At 47.6% G+C, this 19864-nt stretch overlaps 1 protein-coding gene across 2 annotated transcripts; it reads right to left on the reverse strand.

The window, feature by feature from the left end:
* Positions 1-5916: 5916 nt before the first annotated feature.
* On the reverse strand, positions 5917-19862 carry MRPL14 (mitochondrial ribosomal protein L14). 2 transcript variants are annotated; one of them, XM_043591536.1, is made up of 3 exons: positions 19740-19862; positions 8644-8722; positions 5917-6396 (listed from the first exon to the last, which is right to left on the reverse strand). In XM_043591536.1, the coding sequence occupies exons 2-3, from the start codon at positions 8712-8714 to the stop codon at positions 6030-6032; spliced, it is 438 nt and encodes a 145-aa protein (XP_043447471.1). In that variant the 5' UTR covers positions 8715-8722; positions 19740-19862; the 3' UTR covers positions 5917-6029. The 2 variants fall into 2 exon arrangements, with proteins under 2 accessions (XP_043447471.1, XP_043447472.1); XM_043591537.1 differs by lacking the exon at positions 19740-19862 and adding an exon at positions 19623-19733.
* Between the last annotated feature and the right edge of the window lie 2 nt (positions 19863-19864).

The following is a 19864-nucleotide window of genomic DNA, read 5'->3' on the forward strand; positions in this document are numbered from 1 at the left end:
GAAATCTTGCCATTTGCAACTACGTGAATGGAACTAGAGGGTATTACGCTAAGCGAAATGAGTCAGTCAGAGAAAGACAGATATCATATGACTTCACTTGTATGTGGAATTTAAGATACAAAACAGATGAACATAAGGGAAGGGAAACAAAAATAATATAAAAACAGGAAAGGAAAAAAATAGGGAGGGGGACAAAACATAAGAGACTCTTAAATATACAGAACAAACTGAGGGTTGTTGGAGGGGTTGTGGGTGGCGGGGATGGGCTAAATGGGTAAGGGGCATTAAGGAAGACACTTGTTGGGATGAACATTGGGTGTTATACATGGGGGATGAATCACTGGAATCTACTCCTGAAATCATTATCGTACTATACGCTAACTAACTTGGGTGTAAATTAAAAACTAATTAAAAAAAAAGAAAATAAAAACAAATACATGATCTTACAAATAAAAGGAGTAAAAAGTAAAGACTAAAATTAACTTTTATATGGAAAAGGGAGAAAAAAAAAAAGTGTATATATGGACTCTCTCTGCAAAAAGTCACCTACCAAAAATCAACTTAATTAAGTTCAAAGGGAAGCCTATGGGACAGGAGATCTGCGGCAAAGTCTCTTCCAAATACATGGAAAACTATGTAACTAATTCTCAATGTTTTGCATATTTTGGGGACAAACTAGGAGAAACAAAATCCACAGACAACCCTAAAACTTCATTTCAAGCAAGGCTTTCATTCTCCTTCACCAGCAAACCTTTAACCAGAGCTGGCAGCAAATCAGTACGTTCAGGTAGTTGGTTAAGGACAGGGACAACGAGGTCCACGGACTAAGGGAAGCTCCACCCCCTGGCCCTGTGTGCCAACCAGGAAGGGCACTGGCTTAGTCTGTGGGCATGGGGTGGCACAGCCACCTCCAGCCCGTGACATCCAGTACAGGCCAGGAGCAGCATCCCTTGAAAAAGCCAGCATGTGAGAGAGGCCTCTTTCTCTCTTCTTGCACTGGCACTGTGCCCTCCTGCCTTCCGGAGTGGTACAAATCAACAGGGAGCACAGAGCAGGGAGTGGGGACCTGGGAGGGTGGCTCTGATCCCACATTGGATCATCAGTCCCGATTGACCAACAGTTGCCTCTATTTGGCAGGTAAACATTTGGCCTAAAAGCAATTTCAAAGGAAGGTTTCAAACTATCCAAAGGTATCCCGATTATTCAAGAGTTCTTGTGAAATTCCCAAAATGTTTAAGTTCACTTCCATTAAAAAAAAATAAAAACAAAAACAAAACCAGCTTATAGTATGTCTTGAGATAGTCTGTCATAATATCAAGCAAATGACAAGAGGCATTACTGTTCCTGAATCTGGCTGGAAACCACTGGTGTTAAAAAATCATAAAGGCAAAAAAAAAAAAAATCATAAAGACACTAGCTTGATGCTGAAAACTGAGAAGCAAACTCATGACCACTGTGAACCTGGGAACTCCCAACAATTTGGAAAATGACTAATATTTGGGAAAACAATTCAGCAAATGTCCAAAATGCCAAGGGGTACTGAACTGTGATCTCTATCCATCCTCCAGGTGGGAAAGAATAAAACAAAATCCTGAAACTTTTTGTTAAAGATTGAATTACAAAATCAGAGGAAGGAAGAAATGCAGCTGCCAGGACAGATTTGAATTTCAGTTAATCATTTGATTCCAGTATCATGCAATTTTCATCAAAAACAAGAATTCTCAGCAGCTGAGAAAGAACCAGAGAGAACATGAGGAAGAGGCCAAGAAAGGCAATGAGGGGAGGGAGCAGGAAAGCTAAGGAGGCTGTGCCCAGGAGAGGCCAGAGCCTGTGGGCTCCAGAGGAGGCAGGCCCTGGGGCTTGCTACCCTGCTGAGGGAGGGGTTCCTCTCCTCCCATGAGTCCTGCCTCACAATGGTCTCTCTCTCTCTCTCTCTCTCTCTCTCTCTCTCTCTCTCAGCCCGCCCTCGCTAAAGCAAGGCTGGGCTTAAGTCTCAAGAGGGAACTGCCCTTCACCCAGGAAGAGGCCACCCTGCCAGAGGTGCCTGGCTTCTGTTTGCCAGGAATGTTGGTGGCGACAGGATGATCTCTGCACATTCTTTGACCAGGTCCCTACCTGCAGCCAAAGACATACCCTTCAAAGTGGCTGGGATAAGGGCTGCAGCCAGAAGCATGTCTGGACTACTCCAGAGGCACCCCACTGGCTGGGTCCCCTGAGCACCAGGCCCCTGTGCAACTCCGAGGCTGTGGCTTGCCGAGTCACAAAACTAGGAAGTAGCATAGGCCCAAGTGGAGTGCAGTTCTCCCAACCTAGAGCCCTTCCATCACATTTCTTTGGTGGCGCTGTAGCAGAGGGAGTAAAACCACAGGTAGAGCCAAACACTGCAGGAGGCAGAGTGATGAAGCCTATGAACCAAGAGACATGAGGCTCTTTGACCTGTCAGGGGCAGCTTCTTAAGGGCGTGGAAGGGAAAAAAACAAAAGCAAGCTTATACTCATAGGGAAACATAATCTGTGATTATAAATATTTCATGAGCGAAGAAAGTGGTACTGGCTGAGAGACTGGGGCGGGGAGGGTGGACAGCAAATTAGATCCCAGTTTGCAAAGTGATAGGGCAGCTGGAAAAGCAGCAAAGCTGAGGCTATTCTGGGCTGTGCGCTGGGAAGGCCTGCGTCACAGGCGGAGAGCAGGGTCCGGCCACTCAGCTTTGTGGAAACCACAGCCTTCCAGTGGTCAGCACAGAACACCTTGGGGAAGAGTGAAGAGCAGAGGAAGGGACAGCGAGGACAGTCATTTGAATGACTTGGGTAGGCCCCAGCGGCAGAGGGAATGCGGCAGAGCGGCAGGACCCTGCAAACTCGTGAAAGGATCCACACCACAAGCTGGCTGCTGACTAAGGGCACAGGAAGGAGTGAGTCTGACCCCAGAAGGCAAGTGACCTGTGAAGAGAAAGGGCAGCTCAGGAAAGAGCAAAGGCCCAGCCCCCGAGCAGGTGGTACCCGGCTGAGAAGAACAGTTCTGCTTTTCCTTTGCCTCAGGACAGGGGTCTCTTTTCCCCCAAAGCCTTTGGGAAGCAGCAGCCCAGAAAGCAGAGAAATTAAGAGCTTGCTGAGTACCAGCTGCTACAGTAGGAGACACTCAACACTGACAAAGCAGGACCCAGGCTGCGTGTGATCCCTCCTCCTTGGCCACGGTCAGCCACTGCAGCAGAGCATGTCAGCCACAGACTCTATCAGTCCTTCCACAGGGCCAGATGGAAAAGGACGTTAGCTCCTCAAGTACCCAGGGGGACCCTGAATCAAGCTTTGTCGGAGGGGCCCTGGGGAGCGGTGCACGCCTCAACCAAGTAGACGGAAAACTACGAGCCCTCACCTCACTGCAGTCAAGACATAGCAGGCAACAGGCTCCAAGGTGTACCCACTGACTTCAGGAAACGCAAATTATCCTCTAGGCTCACAGCTAGAGAATCCATTCAAGGTGGGGAGGACTCATCAACCACAAAATTAAGACCCCATAATGCTGTGGGAAGACTCCACAGTTACAAGTCCCAGGATCTGACCTCCAGACCAGCTTTACTACCTAGGAGTTTTAAGACCCTGTGAAATCAAGTTACCTCTGAAACTCAGTGTCCTCATCTAAACCATGGACCAGTGCCTGCCAAACCTAAGGACTGTGAGGAATCCAAGGACAGACATACACATACTTTCAGAACAGATACTAAGTGCCATTCCAATTTAAGAGATCATTTATATCCAGCTACCTACCTGATATCTCTTGGATGTCTCAAAGGCATCCCCTTCCAGATGCCCCTAATTGCTCCCTCCCTGCTACCCGACCTCTCCTAGGGTACTGCCCCCTCACACCATCCAGGCATGGAAGCCAGAAACCCATGACCCATTCTTGGCCATCCCCACCATCTTAATGCACCACCAAGCCTAGTCAACTGTACTTCCTAAAGGCTTCTCCTTCCCTCCTTTACTACCCTCCTCACCCAACACATCATCATTTTCACAGGGCCTGCTGCAGAGCCTATGCTACCCATTTTGGCTTCCCTCAGCCTCTGTCCACAGAGCAAATCTAAGCACATCTCCTCTCCCACCACCCCTACCCCACATGCTAAATACCCCACAACAGTACCCTCAACGTAAGCTGGAAAGGCAAGGAAAGCTGCCTGGGGCCTATGAGGCCTCGCACAGCCTGGCCCTGCTCTTCTCCTACTCTCAGCCAACACCACACTCCGTCTCTGCTGCTCTGCTCTGGCCACACCGGCTTTTTCAAGTCCCTGGTACTTATACCATTCACTCCTGCCACAGGGCTTTTGCACATGCTCTTCCCCCTGCCCGGAACATTTTTCCCTCCTCTCTAGCCTAACTAATGCCTACTCATTGATTTTTGCTAAGGTATAATAAAGCACATGATGTGCATAACTCAATAATTATTTATAGATCTATACCCATAATTCCTGCCTAGATAGGTTTCCCTCTTCCCCTTTCCTGTCCACACTCCTCCCCACCCCCATCACTATCCTGACTTCTATTCATTTCTGAGAAAGCAGCTGATGCAACCCTTTCTCAGAGAAGCTGCCTCCAATCCCCTCAGAAAAGTCTAACCCCTCTATCACACGCGCTTTCACACCTGAGAATTTGCATTTGAATTATGTGATCTGTGTTGATTTCCCAAGGGACACCGTAGGCTCCATGAGGGTAAGGACCATCCCTACTTGCACTCACTGCTGTTTCTCAGTGCTGGCACATGCATAGAAATGACAACAAAAAACAGCTAATACCTACTGAATGCTCATTATTGCCAGGTACTCAGAGGTACTACCTCACTGAACTCTCACATCAATCCTACCAAGTAGGTGCCATTGTTATATCCCCATTTTACAGGTGAAGAAACTGAGGACCAGAGAAGTTAAACAACTTGCCCAAAGTCATTAGGTGGTAAGTGGCGGAGTCAGGATTCAAACTCAGGCAGTCTGGCTACAGAGCCTGTGTTCTTTATTTTATTTGTATTTTAAATGTTTATATTGAGATAGAGCAAGCGCACCTCTGCCCACAAGCACAGGGAGGGGCAGAGAGAGGGAGAGAGAGAACCCCAAGCGGGCTTTGCACTCTCAGCACAGAGCCCAACACTGGGCTCAATCTCACAAACCGTGAGATCACGACCTGAAATCAAGAGTCGGACGTTTAATCGACTGAGCCACCCCGGCGTCCTGGAGCCTGTGTTCTTGATCATTGGGCTACTCTGCCTCTCAGAGGCCACTGGAATATACTACAAGCATGTGCTCAGGATAACTTGAGTGAATGGACTTACAAACGAGTTGATGAGATTTCGTTAAGGGAACTAAGGGAGTCCCCCCCAAATCTCCCTGAGAAGATCAACAAACAAATGGGACCCACCTACATAGGCCCAAGATTAGGTCATCTGCAAAACGTAAGGGCTCGTCCATTCCCCCCGGCAGTCAAGGGCAGAAGCTTTCTACTGAACACAGAGGAGTGCTTCTGCTCCCTAGCAGAGGGTACTCCACAGCAGAGAGAGGATTACCGTCTGGGTTCCATCGAAGCCTGAAGGCAATATTCCACTAGATTAAACAAGTCCCTCTGCTCTTTTTCATGCTAACCCTGTTATCTCCATAACCATTTAACATCTCAACCCCTCTGACACCCAAAAAAATTGCTAGCTGGCAAAAAAATAAAACAAAATAAGATCTTGCCTGGTTAGAAAGTGACAGAGTCCAAGTGCACACGTATGAATTGGCATTTGGTTTGTACGTCCATTCTCCAGAGCTTGACAATCCTGGATGGGCTCATAGGCTACTTCCTGCAAAGACCGCCATCTTGTGTGGCCAGACAAGGGTTGGCCACCTTTTAACTGCTTTGGTGCCATTTACCTCATGACTACATCCCAGAAAGCTCAGGAAGGAACACACAGGAAAAGGTTTATTTTTTCATAGGACACTGTTCCCTGGCATGAGGCCCCGAGTTCCCTCCCATGAGTCTCAGTGCAGCCAGTGGCCTGGCCACTGCTCACACAAAGTTCTGAGCAATGGCCAGCACTTTGGAAAATTCACCTTCCCTCTGGCGCAGGCTGGTGGGGATGGGTGTCTTAATTCGGGTCCCCACAGGGTTCCCGTTGTCCTCAATGAGGACCACATTGTTAGAGTCAAACCTGGGTGTCATCCGGGGACCAGGCATGCGATGCCCCACAATGAGTGCCTTTTTCTTCTGTCCCTTGATGGCCAGCAGTATCCGGTCACCCACCTTGCCCACCCCACTCTTGTTATAGACGTGGATGCAACGAGGAGGGCGATGGTATGGGGTGTTCCCCAGGGCACTGTTGTCCACCACACGTACGCGAGTCATCTTCTGAATTGCATCGAGGCTCCCAGTGGTGCTAGGGAAAGAGAAAAAATGTCTGAAGTCTGTATCTTTCCTGGTCAGGGTGCAGAGGCCTCAGAGGGCAAGGCCTGGGAGAGATTAAACGTTAGCAACAACATGCTGAACAGAGCAAAACCCAGGGCCCTGACGGAAAGTCGGGTTCTTGTGAAGACTTCTCTGTGACCAAGACAGTTTCCTCACAGTCAAAAGCTTCTGCTGCCAGTTCAACATCTCAACTTGGAGGGGTTTTAAGGAGAACCCGATTCTCTGTTACAACGATCTTCATGGCAACCTAACTGAAAGCCTTTAGTATTCAAAAGAACTCTGAGGATTAAGGGAATATTTTACAGGCCAGGCCTCACCCATTACCTAGCCTGCAAAACCTGCTCCCCCACAATACACCGATTCCCAAACTTCCCATCTGTGTGTTGCTGGGAACTAGACAACATGACTAGGTTTGCTAAGGGGCTCCCCTGACATAATATAGGAGAAACCAGAAATAAGTCAAGGTAACAATCTTTTGTCTCAATGCATTTGCCCCACTAGACTGGAATTTGTTTTACAGAATACCTATTAAAGGCAGACAAACTATTATTAAGCAGTCTGATAACAGGTGGATTTCTATTTTCCTGAAGTGCTGGCATTGTCCCGGGTAATCCTAGGCTCTCCCCTCCAATTCCACATGCTTGCTCCAGGTAATCTCATTGGTTCCCTCTGCTTCCAACTAGTAAATTTCATCTCCAGCCCCACTTCTCGCCTGTACTCTAGCCCTGCATTCACTCCAAGCTCCCCGCAACGTGTCCTACTGATACTGCAGGCTCAATAGGTTCCACAATGACCTCATCGTCTCCCCTTTCAAACCTCCCCCTGCTGCCATATTTTCTTTCTAGAAAATGGCTTCTCCAGCCCCCAAGCCATAAACCTCTCTCTCCATCAACACCCTGGCTGCCAAGTCCTATTGCCACTACCTGCAAAGCCCCTCTGTCCCTTCCCTCCAACCCCACCAACACTCTGTCAGTTCCACAGCTTTCTCTCTTGCGCCAAGACTGTTACATTAGTGCCCCAAGTGGTTCTGTGTGCCTCACATTGCAGACCAAGGGCTCTCATCAGAACATTAAACTGAGGCCAACCCCCCCACCCCCACCCCCACTTAAAACTGTACAGTGGTCCACCACTGTCTACACTGTCGACAGTCTGGCCCCCCCCCCCTTACCTGCTGAGGTCCACAACCTCTTCCCATTGACCAGAGTGACCTGTGCCCTCCGGGCACACCATGCCTCTTAGCCCGCTCTGGAGGCCTGGACGGGCCTGCTCCCACTTCCCTTGTGGGAAGGCTGCCTCCGCTCTCCCTTCCCCCTCCTCGTCCATTAGCAGCTCCTCCTGTCTCAAGCCATCCAAAGCACCGTACAAACCTCTATTATTATACTGGTCACATTTCCTCAGTTATTTGTTTCCAAGTTTGCTCCTGTGGCCAACTGTGAAGACTCTTTCAGGACAGGAAGCAATTCTTATTCATCTATGACCAACCCTAGGCACAGTGCTCAGTAAACGCCAGGGAGTGAGTGCACGAATGGGGCCAGAAGGCACGATTGCCAACAGGAACACACCCGGTGCTCTGCGTCCTGGCTTAGCTTCTATAAGGAGGGGAGGCTGTCATACTTCCACCGTGCCTGAGTTTTGGTAGTAAGCATGTAACTTTTTAAAAAGAGATTCCAGGGGCGCCTGGGTGGCTCGGTCGGTTAAGCGTCCGACTTCGGCTCAGGTCATGATCTCACAGGCCGTGAGTTCGAGCCCCGCGTCGGGCTCTGTGCTGACCGCTCAGAGCCTGGAGTCTGTTTCAGATTCTGTGTCTCCCTCTCTCTCTGCCCCTCCCCTGTTCATGCTCTGTCTCTCTCTGTCTCAAAAATAAATAAACGTTAAAAATAAAAATTAAAAAAATAAAAATAAAAAGAGATTCCATTTTTAAAAGAAAAGGTTTTCATGCACTGGGGGAATGACAAGGTCAAGAAATGTCAGAGTCCAGCAAGGACCCAAGTTACATCTACCGTAGGCCACTCCCTACCCTACCTCCAACAGCAAAGTCACCTCCTTACCAATCCTCTTACCTGACCTGACCAAACCCCAGCCGCTCTGGCCCCTTAAGCCTTCCCAGATGCCAAGCCTACCTCTCTGGGTTCCCACTCCCTTTCGAGTCATGTGATGCCCAGCCCTGATGGGAGGTTTACTCAAAGACGCAGCTTTAAGAACCGAATGGGAAAGTTACCTGAAACTGCGCTGGCTGAGGGCTCTGCCTGCACGGGTGAAGGGGCACCAGAGCCCAGCAAAGAAAGCCATGGCAAATCCTGCAGGAAAAGAGGGGGAAAGGGGTTATTTCTAAGTCAGTGTCCTTACTCAGAGCCAACCTGCTGGGGACTCGTGTGGGAGGTGGTACTTCTAGCATAAGATCATTAGTCACTAAATATAAATCTTAGTGGTTAAAAGATACACGGATGATTAGGTGGAACTCTAGCTCCAGTTTTGCTGATTCATATTCTCACTGGGGTCAGAGAGCTGGCACGGCCCACAGCAGTTCTTGCTATAATACAATAGCACAGAGGATGCCTTCCTGGTTACAGACTTCCATCGGCAGGAAGAAAGCAGGAATCCTCTGGTACACAACCAGCCAGTGACCCCTTCCCAAGTCCTCCACAGAGGAGAGCCTACACACCAGTGCCTCTGACACTCGTGTGTCTCCTGAAACCAGAACTTTTACTCCCTGAAAGCAGACTACCTGACCAACTGCCAGCTTGTCTTGTCACCATATCACCTTTCCCCAGATATAAAAGCCAGAACACCTGGATAGCTCCAGGCTAGTCAAGTAGAGCCAAAGGATGCCCTCGCCACGTCACCGACCAAAGCCTCTATCTGGGTCAGTCTCCCAAACAACAATATAACACAGAAAAATTACCTGCCCCACTCTACAGCTGAAAGCCGTGTTTGGGACAACAAGGTGGAGACAGAAGAACAAACACCAACCCCAAACCAACCTCTCCAACTTGCAGAACCCCAACCCCACAGCTCCCTAGCCCCAACAAATATGGCAGCCCTAGCTGCCTGCCAAGACCTGGGCATCAGTTAGGGGTACGTTTAAGAAAATCCTATAGCAAAACATGACTGTTCTTCTATCCAAATATTTGGCTACAGAAGGCCTCATCGAGAACTTTCTGCTGAGAAAGGCCTCTACCACTGGAGTATTTACACACAGCCTTCCCTCCTGTAACTTCAAAGCACCTCAGATAAGATTTTATTTAACAAGGGTGGGAGCGGGAGCCACTATTTACTTCCACAGAAACATCTAGACACTCCAGAAATGCTTATTAACTACAATTTAGCCTCAAATTACAAGCTTATTCTCCAGTGTTTTCCTTAAGACAATCCAGGAAGCATTGGCCAAAATGTAGTTATGACCAGAAAATTAAATGCAAAGAAAGGCAGCTAACTTCTAGAACTACTAACGTCTGACATACCGAATCAAAGACAATCAGAAGAGGCCAGCTTTACCTTTATAGCTAGGTGACCCTGGACAAGGAACTATGAGCTTCAATTTCCCCATCTGGAACACCTACACACAGCTGGTCATGAGATAAGCCATGCAAAGGACAGAGCATGGGGGAGCCTGGGTGGCTCAGCTGGTTAAGTGTCCCGATTCTTGACTCCGGCTCAAGTCACGACCTCACAGTTTGTGGGTTTGAGCCGCGCATCAGGCTCTTTACTGATGGCACGGGGCCTGCTTGGGATTCTCTATCTCCCTCTCTCTTTTCCCCTTCCCCACTTGTACTCTCTCAAAAATAAACAAACATTAAAAAAAAAAAAAAAAAAAGATGAAAACAACAAAGGACAGGGTGCCTGGGTGGCTCAGTTGGTTAAGCATCCAACTTCGGCTCAGGTCATGATCTCACAGTTCATGGGTTTGAGCCCCATGTCGGGCTCTGTGCTGACAGCTCAGAGTCTGGAGCTTGCTTCGGATTCTGTGTGTGTGTGTGTGTGTGTGCGTGTGTGTGTGTGTGTGTGTGTCTCTCTCTCTCTCTCTCTCTCTGAAGCCCCACAGCTGGCCATGGGCAGAACCAGAACCAGAACCAGGCCCAGCTTCAGCCCAAGGGTCTTCCCACACACTGTACAGCTTCACTCTGCCATGCAAAACTCACTTCTCAAAAGGGAGCTTAGGGCAAGAGCAGTTTTAAGGGTCATCTGGTCTTTCTCGGTTTTCTTTCTTTATGAAAATTTACCTAATAGTTATAAAGCATCAGGCGCTAGACTAAGTGCTTTACATTATCATCTTCTTTAAGCTTCACAAAACTATAAAATAGGTATTAGTATCAGCCTCATTTTACACATGAAGGAATGAGGCCCTGCGAGGTTAGATAATTTGCCCAAGGTCACACGGCCAGGAGAGACAAAATTGAAATCTGAACCCATGCTCTTACTCAACAGTTAACGTGGTTTAACTTTAATTTTACTATTAGTATTTTTCCAACTGTTAAATCCTCCCCATTCCATCACTGGTATCACATACACATTTTACTCATCCCCAACCCAATGCTTGCTGAATCAACCGAACTATATAAGCACCAGGTGAAAATTATTCACTTTAATCCAATTTAAATTTTTGAGGACAATGTGTAGTGTAGGTGGCAAGAAGAGTTCCACACTCTGAGCAATAACTAAAAATTGGCCTAAAAAAAAAAAAAAAAAAAGGCTCTGAAAAGCAGTCCGTCTGGTCCAGGCGGCGGCTACCTCCGATCTCAGCCAAGCTTTCCCATCTGACGCTGGCGGGCCCTTGTTCTCACTCCCAGGGAGGAAAGAGGCTCCTCAGCTCCTCCACAGAACCCTCAAGATTAGCCCAGCACCACCCACCCACATTCCCTCTCCCGAGAACTGCAACACCCTGCCTCTTCACACCGCACCTCTTCCTCAGTGACACTTACGTTAGTCCCAGGGCTGCCGAAGTGCTGGGGGCTTCCCAGAACTTTCCCGACTTGGGTACAACAAACCCACGACTCAAGGCACCTCTCTAAAATCTGCAGGGCAGCCTGGGCACAAACCCAAAGCCAGACCTCCTCTCCGTGCCTTGCTCACAAGCCGCCCCCACAACCTATGCCCAGCTCTGCCCAGCTAAATCTGCCCTAGTGCCAATCGCATCTCCCCCAGGCAGCCTTGTGTAAAACCACAGCATCACTTGCTACCCCTCCTGCACACCGAGGACATCTGGGGATCCTGTGCCAGAGGAACTCTCACAGCGCCAACGTTCACTATCCAAACTCAGTCACCGCATAAATTTAGATACTTTTTTGAGATAAGGCTGATAACCCTTAACATTCCAGTCCTTGCTACTCTCCAAAACTCAGAGACTCTGCAGAGATCTTGATAACGTGGCATCTGAACTCACTACAGGAATTCAGGGGTCATATAGACTCAGATCACGAGGATTATATGTACTGCCCTCAGACACAGGAGTAATACATTGACATCTCCAGCAGGTACTTCCATTTTCACAAGAAAAGGTCCAATTCAAAGACTTTTCACTAGCCCTTCAGTGGATCTGATAGTGACCTCCACACCCAAAGGACTTAAGACATCAAATGGACAGCAGTAAGCATTCCCATGAACTTGAAAGCACACAAGAACCAAATATATTCACTTACTGTACACGTGTCCCTTATTTCTCAAAAAAAAAAAAAAAAAAATCTGTGGTCCCCTCTACTCCCACCCCAGCAGGTCTTGATAGAATAGGAGTGCAATGAATACCTGTTGAATAAAATAAATGAGGTGGCCAGGGCACCTGGGTGACTCAGTCAGTTAAACGTCTGACTTTGGCTCAGGTCATGATCTCGCAGTCCCTGAGTTCAAGCCCTGCATCCAGCTCTGTGCTAACAATTCAAAACCTGGAGCCTGCTTCGGATTCTGTGTCTTCCCCTCTCTCTGTCCTTCCCCCGAGGGCAAATTTTTTAAAAATTTTAAAATGAGGTAGCCAACTGAAAGAGAGACTCCCCTCACCCACGGCTCCACACAGAAGAAAATCCAGACCCTATAAAGCTGTTATCTGTGTATCAGGAACCAGGACATCACATGTAAACATGCTTTGGGAGAACCATGGTGCTAGTCATGGGAGGATTAGCCTGTGCCATGTATACCAGCCCCTGGAATCATCTCCTGGGCCTAGTGCCTACAGTGCCCACTGTGGAAAGGTCCCTCATCCCACCACTAGATAACTGGTTCGGATCAGGCAAGAGTAATAATGGAAGCAGCAATTTACTTCAAAGCAACTCCAACTGACCCTGATGTTATTTCCTAGCATAAATCCATCATGCAGACACAGCCCTGATTCACTTCAGAGCGGTCTATATATAATGCTTTGTTTCACAAGCAATGTCACTCTGAGTCTTGTGTGCACGGGAAACTAACCCCAATGATATTTCCTCCTCTACAACACTCTCACTCAGAGGCCAGCTATTCGGAAGACTCCAGTGCCAGAGATGGCTTTTCATGCCACTTCCTGGTCAGCACCAAGTATTGCCCTCCAGGTTTAGAGTATGAATCACAACCTCTCCAGGGAGAGGGGGATGGGGGAGCAAGAGAAGGAGGGAGGGGAGGAATGAAAGAAAGAGAGAGATTACTTAACAAAATCCAAGAATTGTGCTCACTTTCCATCCTGGTTTAGCTTTAAGATCTCCCTTCGGTTTTGGAGGCCAGAGAGGGCCAAGCAGGTGAGTATTTTACTTAGCATGGTCCTATAGGTCCCATCAGAAAGACACTCAGTGAGGGCAGGGACCTGCACACTCAGAGGGCTCAGCACAATGTATCCAAATGGAATTCACTAAGTATCTGTTAAATGAATACAATTAATCTACAATTGCAATTCATTCCTGCTCCAGTCCCAGAGAGGCCCCAAGCTGGGCGGCGGCGGGGGGGGGGGGGGGGGGGGGGGGGGGGGGGGGGGGGGGGGGGGGGGGGGGGGGGGGGGTGAGTGTCTTTCTTGTGCCCTTCACTCTGGCTCCTAGTGACTTGGGGAAGCCTCCAAGACACAATGAACATGTTTAGCTAATTGTAACACATAGAGACTAAGCTGGAAAAGCAGACAGAAAGAGCCTATACCTCTGGTGCTTTGTGGAAAGCAGGAATGTTACCATTCCTTGAGCAAGGAGTAGCAAAATGGTATACTTAGTGTCACAGATACATGTTAAATATACATATATATTTATTTATTCATTGTTTCCACCTGAACAATTTCCATCTTTAAGTGCCTGGCATGTTAGGTACCATATAAAGCCGTCTAAAGAGGAACGGACTTTTTTTTTTTTTTAATTTTTTTTTCAACGTTTATTTATTTTTGGGACAGAGAGAGACAGAGCATGAACGGGGGAGGGGCAGAGAGAGAGGGAGACACAGAATCGGAAACTAGCTCCAGGCTCTGAGCCATCAGCCCAGAGCCTGACGCGGGGCTCGAACTCCCGGACCGCGAGATCGTGACCTGGCTGAAGTCGGACGCTTAACCGACTGCGCCACCCAGGCACCCCAAGAGGAACGGACTCTTAAGAAAAGAGACAAAAATTAAAAGTTCAGCACAATCACATAGGCATGTTCAAAGGACATGTCAGTAAATGAAAAGAAACACTATACAAATGCAAGGCCCAGCCATAAAAAGGAAATACACCTACCGTAAGGATAGAAATGTCCTTCTTAATTAAAGCAGGAAAAAGCAGAAGCTTGTCGGCTTCCAGGAATCGAAAAAAGGACTCCCTGACCTATCATACAGGAGTCCCTCCTATCTCCTGCAGATCTCACCCCAATCTTTCTGTACCAATAAGTACTCCTACTTGTTGCTTTAAAACTCATTACTGTTTTGTTGCCCAATTATTCTCTTTTAGGAAATTTTGTGGGTTTTTTTTTAACCTCACACAAGTATAACATGCTACAATTCTCAAAGTACTTTCATAGATCATTTTGTTGGGTGGTTACCTTTTTTTTCTTTTGAGATTTTATTTTTAAGTAATCTCTACACCCAACATGCGGGGCTCAAATTTACAACCCCAAGATCAAGAGTTGCGTGCTCTACCGACTGAGCCAGCCAGGAGCCCCTGGATGATTCCCTTCTTGAGCACCGAACAGAAACATACAGACAAATGATAAAGAGCAACAGTCTGTAAGGGGTTGACTCTGTTAAGGGTTTTGAATAGTTCTGGGGGCTCAGTAAAGTACCATTTTGCAGATGAAGAAATGAAGTCCAAAACGCTAAGCAACTTGTCGACTGTCCAAGGTCAGAAAGCTGTTCCCACTGTACCCTACACAGCTAAGATGCTGCTTTAACCATTAATAAACTTCACAGAAACAAGCATGCCACACAGAGGGCAAGCGCTCTTTCTCCTCTGTCAAATCTTTTAAAACTCGGGAATTAAAAAGCTGTCTCTTCATAGGCACCTGGGTGGCTAAGTCAGTTAATGGTCTGACTCTTGATTTTGGCTCAGGTCATGATCTCACAGTTGTGAGATTGAGCCCTGTGTGGGGCTCCACGCTGCGCTAGGAGCCTGCCTAAGACTCTCTCTCTCTCTTTCCCTCTGCCCCCTCCCTACTTGTGCTCTCTAAAAAATAATAACATAACATAACATAACATAACATAACATAACATAACATAACATAACATAACATAAAATAATAAATAAAATAAAATAAAATAAAAGCTGTCTTTTCAATAAATATCTACCCTACACCCAGCCCAGATTAGGACCGAAGCTGAGCTGATCTGATTCACCGGCCAAAGTGTCAGTTTTCCCAGCATCACTATCAATAAACAAAGCATCCCTCCAAGGCACAGTGGGCTGTTTCTACAAAGGCTAACAGTGAGGACCCCATTTCTCAATGTGATTCACAAAGATAAAATGTTTCCAGGGTCCTTGACCTAGGCTTGTTTATTTATTTACCTTATGTTCCACCCTGTTACAAAAGTATTTAAATAGTGGTTCTTGGGGCGCCTGGATGGCTCCGTAGTGGCTCAGTCCATTCAGCTTCCGACTCTTGATTTTGGTTCAGGTCAATTCACTGGATGGAGCCCCCTTGTCCTGCATCAGGCTCTGCGCTGACAGCACAGGCTCTCTCTCTGCCCCTCCCTCTTGTGTGTGCAGGAGCACACTCTCTCTCTCTCTCTCTCAAAATAAACACTAAAAAAAATAAAATAGTGGTTCTTTAATGTATATGACAATTCTCAATTATTCAAGTTGGTTTTTCAATATGTGGATTTTACCTACTCTAGACTTGCTCCCCCTCCTTCCTGACCTCACAGGTGTGCAAACACCTATAGTTCCAGAAGTAAGTTTGGAACAATCTTGGTTTGGTCAAAACTCAGAAAAACTGTAGAAGGCAAAGTTAAGTCCTACTTAATCAGTTACATACTTCCTTCCCATTAGTACCTCTACTGGGCCAGTGGCAAGGAGCCAGGTTTATGGAACTGTCAGTTGGGCAGGCGGGCAGTAGAGAAAAAGAAAAGCCTAGGGGAGCCCCTGGACTCAAAGAGAGGATGCTGCTGACAGAAAGCATATCTCTTCCACCCTCACCCTCCCCTGGAATCAACCTCTCCAGGCCTCAGCAACTCTCTGTCAAGCAGGGGTCATAGTGAAGAGCGAAGAGGCATGGAAATGAAAATGCTTTAGCGGGCCTCATGAAGAGGGTCATCTTAAGCGGGGAATCCCTCTCTGGATTAACCAGTAAGGACCAGGTCTGCACTGTAAGCAGTTTGTTTCCCAGATGCTGACCAGGGAGAAGAGCCTTGCTCCCTGATTCTCAAGGCAGCACTATGGGTATGTCTTTTAATTAATTAATTGATTAACTTTAATGTTTATTTATTTTGAGAGAGAGAGACAGAGCACAAGCAGGGGAGGGGCAGAGAGAAAGAGAGAAAGAATCCCAAGCAGGTTCCACGCTGCCAGTGCAGAGCCTGATATGGGGCAAGAACCCACGAACCACGAGATCATGAGCTTAGCTGAAACCAAGATCTGGACACTCAATTGACTGAGCCACCCAGGTGCCCCTAAATTTTTTAACGTTTGTTTATTTTGAGAGAGAGAGAAAGAGAGACAACACAAGTAGGGGAGGAGCAGAAAGAGAGTGAGAGAGAAAATCCCAAGCAGGCTTCTCACTGTTAGCGCACAGCCAGACATGAGGCTTGATCTCACAAACAGAGATCATAACCTGACCCAAAATCAAGAGTTAGACCCTTAACCAACTGAGCCATCCAGGTGCCCCCCACTATGGGTCACTCACTCCTAAAAGTGTTTTTCAGCTAAAAGTAAACATGGAAAAGTGCTCCTTCCCTTTTCTAAAGACATAAATGATTTTTAGAAAGTTTTTGACAGGGGGACTTTCCCAGTCTGAGTTGTGTTTCAGGAATAAATAATGAGCTAACTGATGTGTTAATAAGAAAGCATATTACCAGGGCGCCAGGGTGGCTCAGTCGGTTGAGCGTCCAACTTCGGCTCAGGTCATGATCTCACAGCTCGTGAGTTTGAGCCCCACGTCAGGCTCTGTGCTGACAGTTCCGAGCCTGGAGCCTGCTTCAGATTCTGTACCTCCCTCTCTCTCTGCCTCAACCCACTCACATTCTGTCTCTGTCTCTCTCAAAAATAAATAAACATTAAAAAAAATAATAATTAAAAAAAAAAAAGAAAGCATATTACCTCACCCAGAGCAACATTTCTGGAATTCGAATCAGTTGTCTCTTCCAACCTGGTTGTCATTGCTAATACACATGTAAAATCGCACAACGGTGAGGTACAACCCAAAGAAAACCATCAGCCTCTAAAATGAGGGCTAACTCATAACCTCTAAAAGGAAGGCTAACTTGTAACCTGATTTTTGAGACCTTCAAAAGAGACCTTTGGGGGCCCCAAGGCCCCCCGCCACACAGCCATAACTATCCAAGTAACAAAAACAAAAAGGAAAATCCAGTTTCCCCAACACAAAACTGGGACAAAATAGGTTTTAAAGGACTTTTACATCATCTAAGATTCTAAATGTCGAGGAGAGCCTAAATAATCACGTCTAGTGCCCAACAGAGTACCACCCGAAAATGGACTCCATGCAAGGTTTTTATCCCTGACATTCAGGAGCAATAATAAAATGTTTTGGCCACCATTTCTTCATGGATTCCACAGCACATTTGATTCAATTATCATTTCAGGCTTTTTGAAAAGTTCCTTCTTCTCTCCAGTAATATGTGGTTTAAAAACCTTAATTAGGCACAGGCAGAAATAGACCGGGAATCCCCCACATGTTCAGATTAAGAAATAGTAATACATAGGGGTGTCTGGGTGGTTCAGTTGGTTAAGCATCCAATTCTTGGTTTCGGCTCAGGTCGTGATCTCACAGTTCATGGTATTGAGACCGGCATCAGGCTTTGCGCTGACAGCCCCAGGCCTGCTTGGGATTCTCTCTCCCTGTCTCTCTGCCCCCTTCCCCACTCATGCACACACACTCTCTCTCCCTCAAAATAAAGAACTAAACTTACAAAAAATAGTAATGCATAAGAAACACCTTGTAGTGATCCTCAGAGATCCACTTCCATGACAAGTGCTATTTGGCAATGGATCACACCAGCTTTACAACCACAAAATCAACATCACATGCAAAAATGTCCATAGGAAACATACACCCAAGAAGCTCTAAGCGTTAAATGAACAACTCCATCCACGGAAAAACAAAAACCAGAGCAGACCCCTTTTCATCTAAACTCCTTGCTCCCTCTCCAAACAACTCCCGGAATCCAAACTTACAAAGACCACCAGGGAGTGTACCAAAGACAGGTTCATCCTCCTTTCTATCCTTCCTAAGTAAACCAACGTACTTCCTACTCCAACAAAATGCTTGTTCTTCAACTGCGTGTATCTCCGCGAGTGAAGAGTAAATTGTCCTTCTTCTTGGGCAGTACCTCTCTAAAGAGACACACTCTGCTCTTTACTGTACGTTCCCAGTGGGCTGAGTCCTTGTGTACATTTTCAAATGACTGAACACTCAGGTTGAGGAAGGAAAGGCAGCCAACAGGAAGATAAGGGAGACCAATCCGTTTCGAAGTTTTCTGTGACACACGAAGAAACACATGGTATTAACACTTGACACATTCACATATGTATGAATGTATGTGTACCTGAAGCAACTGTCAAGAAACAATACTTGGTCTTACTAAGTAAAATGCACTCTGATGGCTTCTACCTTTTTTTTTTTTTAAATGATGGCTGTGATCCACTAAACTGGATTTCAACTAACCAATGGAACTCAGTTTGAATGGGAGTTCAGTTTGAAATGCAATCAATCAAACCTTACTGTTGCATTCCACAAGCTTTTAATGATCCCTTTAAAAAGCCAGCAGACAGCAGAGACAATGACCAATCACAAGAACCGGACACAACCAGGTAAGCAGTGCCCCTTCCTCTGTCCAGCAGCCCCGGTTTAAGTATCTCCCAATCTCCCAGCTTTTCCCAGGTAACCCAACATGATGACTCCATCATATGCCCTTTTGTTACCCCGTTTATAAATTCAGTCCATTCAATCTCCCAGGATGGCAAAGTTCATTTACTGCCCAGTATGGAATGCAAAACTTCCTTTTTGTTCCCAAACCTCCCTCTTCAAGCCTGAAGGGAAGACAGAGCCTTCCAGGAACCCAAAACTCAATGAAAAAGTTGGTGCTCTGCGTGCCTTTGTGATCTATTTGTGTAGGTGCTATAAAAGAGGATACACACGGCCTGTCTGTTCCCCCCTCTCTCCCCCTCTCTTCATCTTTCCAGTCTTAATCCCTGGCTGATGCAGCCTCTGGTGAAATGAGAAACCAGGGAACCCCCTGGAACAGGGGGGAGCCACTCATCGGCATGACAGTGAAGGCAGTGGACTCACTCTCCACACCACAGAAGCGCCTGGCAAACGAGTCACAAAGTCATCTCAAGACCCAAGCTGGAAAAGGGAAGGGAAGACAAGAGAAGCAGACAAACTCAAGGAGCCGGGGCTGGGTAACGGGCCGGAGGCCAACTCGCCAAGGCTGGACCGCAGCCCGCCCCTCACCAAGCCAGCCCCACATCCCTGGGAAGGGCAGGTGAGCGCAAGCGGGGGTCGCGGGGTGCAGAGACCCCGGGAGCCCCCGCGGCCCTCGGGGACCGGGGTCAGAGGCCTCCCCTCCCCACTCTGACCCCTCCCACTGGCCCTCTGCCCCCAAGGGGGCCCACTAACCTCCCACTCCGGCTTTTCCCCGTCCACCCCGGGGAGTGCGCCTTCCCTAGTGCAGGGGAGAAAGGAAGCGGGGAAGGAGGAGCGTGACGCCCATTCCCCCCCGTCACAGGGTCGTACCGCTCTCGCCGCCCCGGAATATCCCGCGGCGGGCCTCTCTGGCCCAGCGCCGCCTTCCTCCCCCACGCGGCCTCTCCACTGCGCCTGCGCGCCCGACCCAGCCAGGCGAGCGCCGATCTGAGAGT

Source organism: Prionailurus bengalensis, chromosome B2 (genome assembly GCF_016509475.1).
Source record: "Prionailurus bengalensis isolate Pbe53 chromosome B2, Fcat_Pben_1.1_paternal_pri, whole genome shotgun sequence".
Taxonomy (NCBI): Eukaryota; Metazoa; Chordata; class Mammalia; order Carnivora; family Felidae; genus Prionailurus; species Prionailurus bengalensis.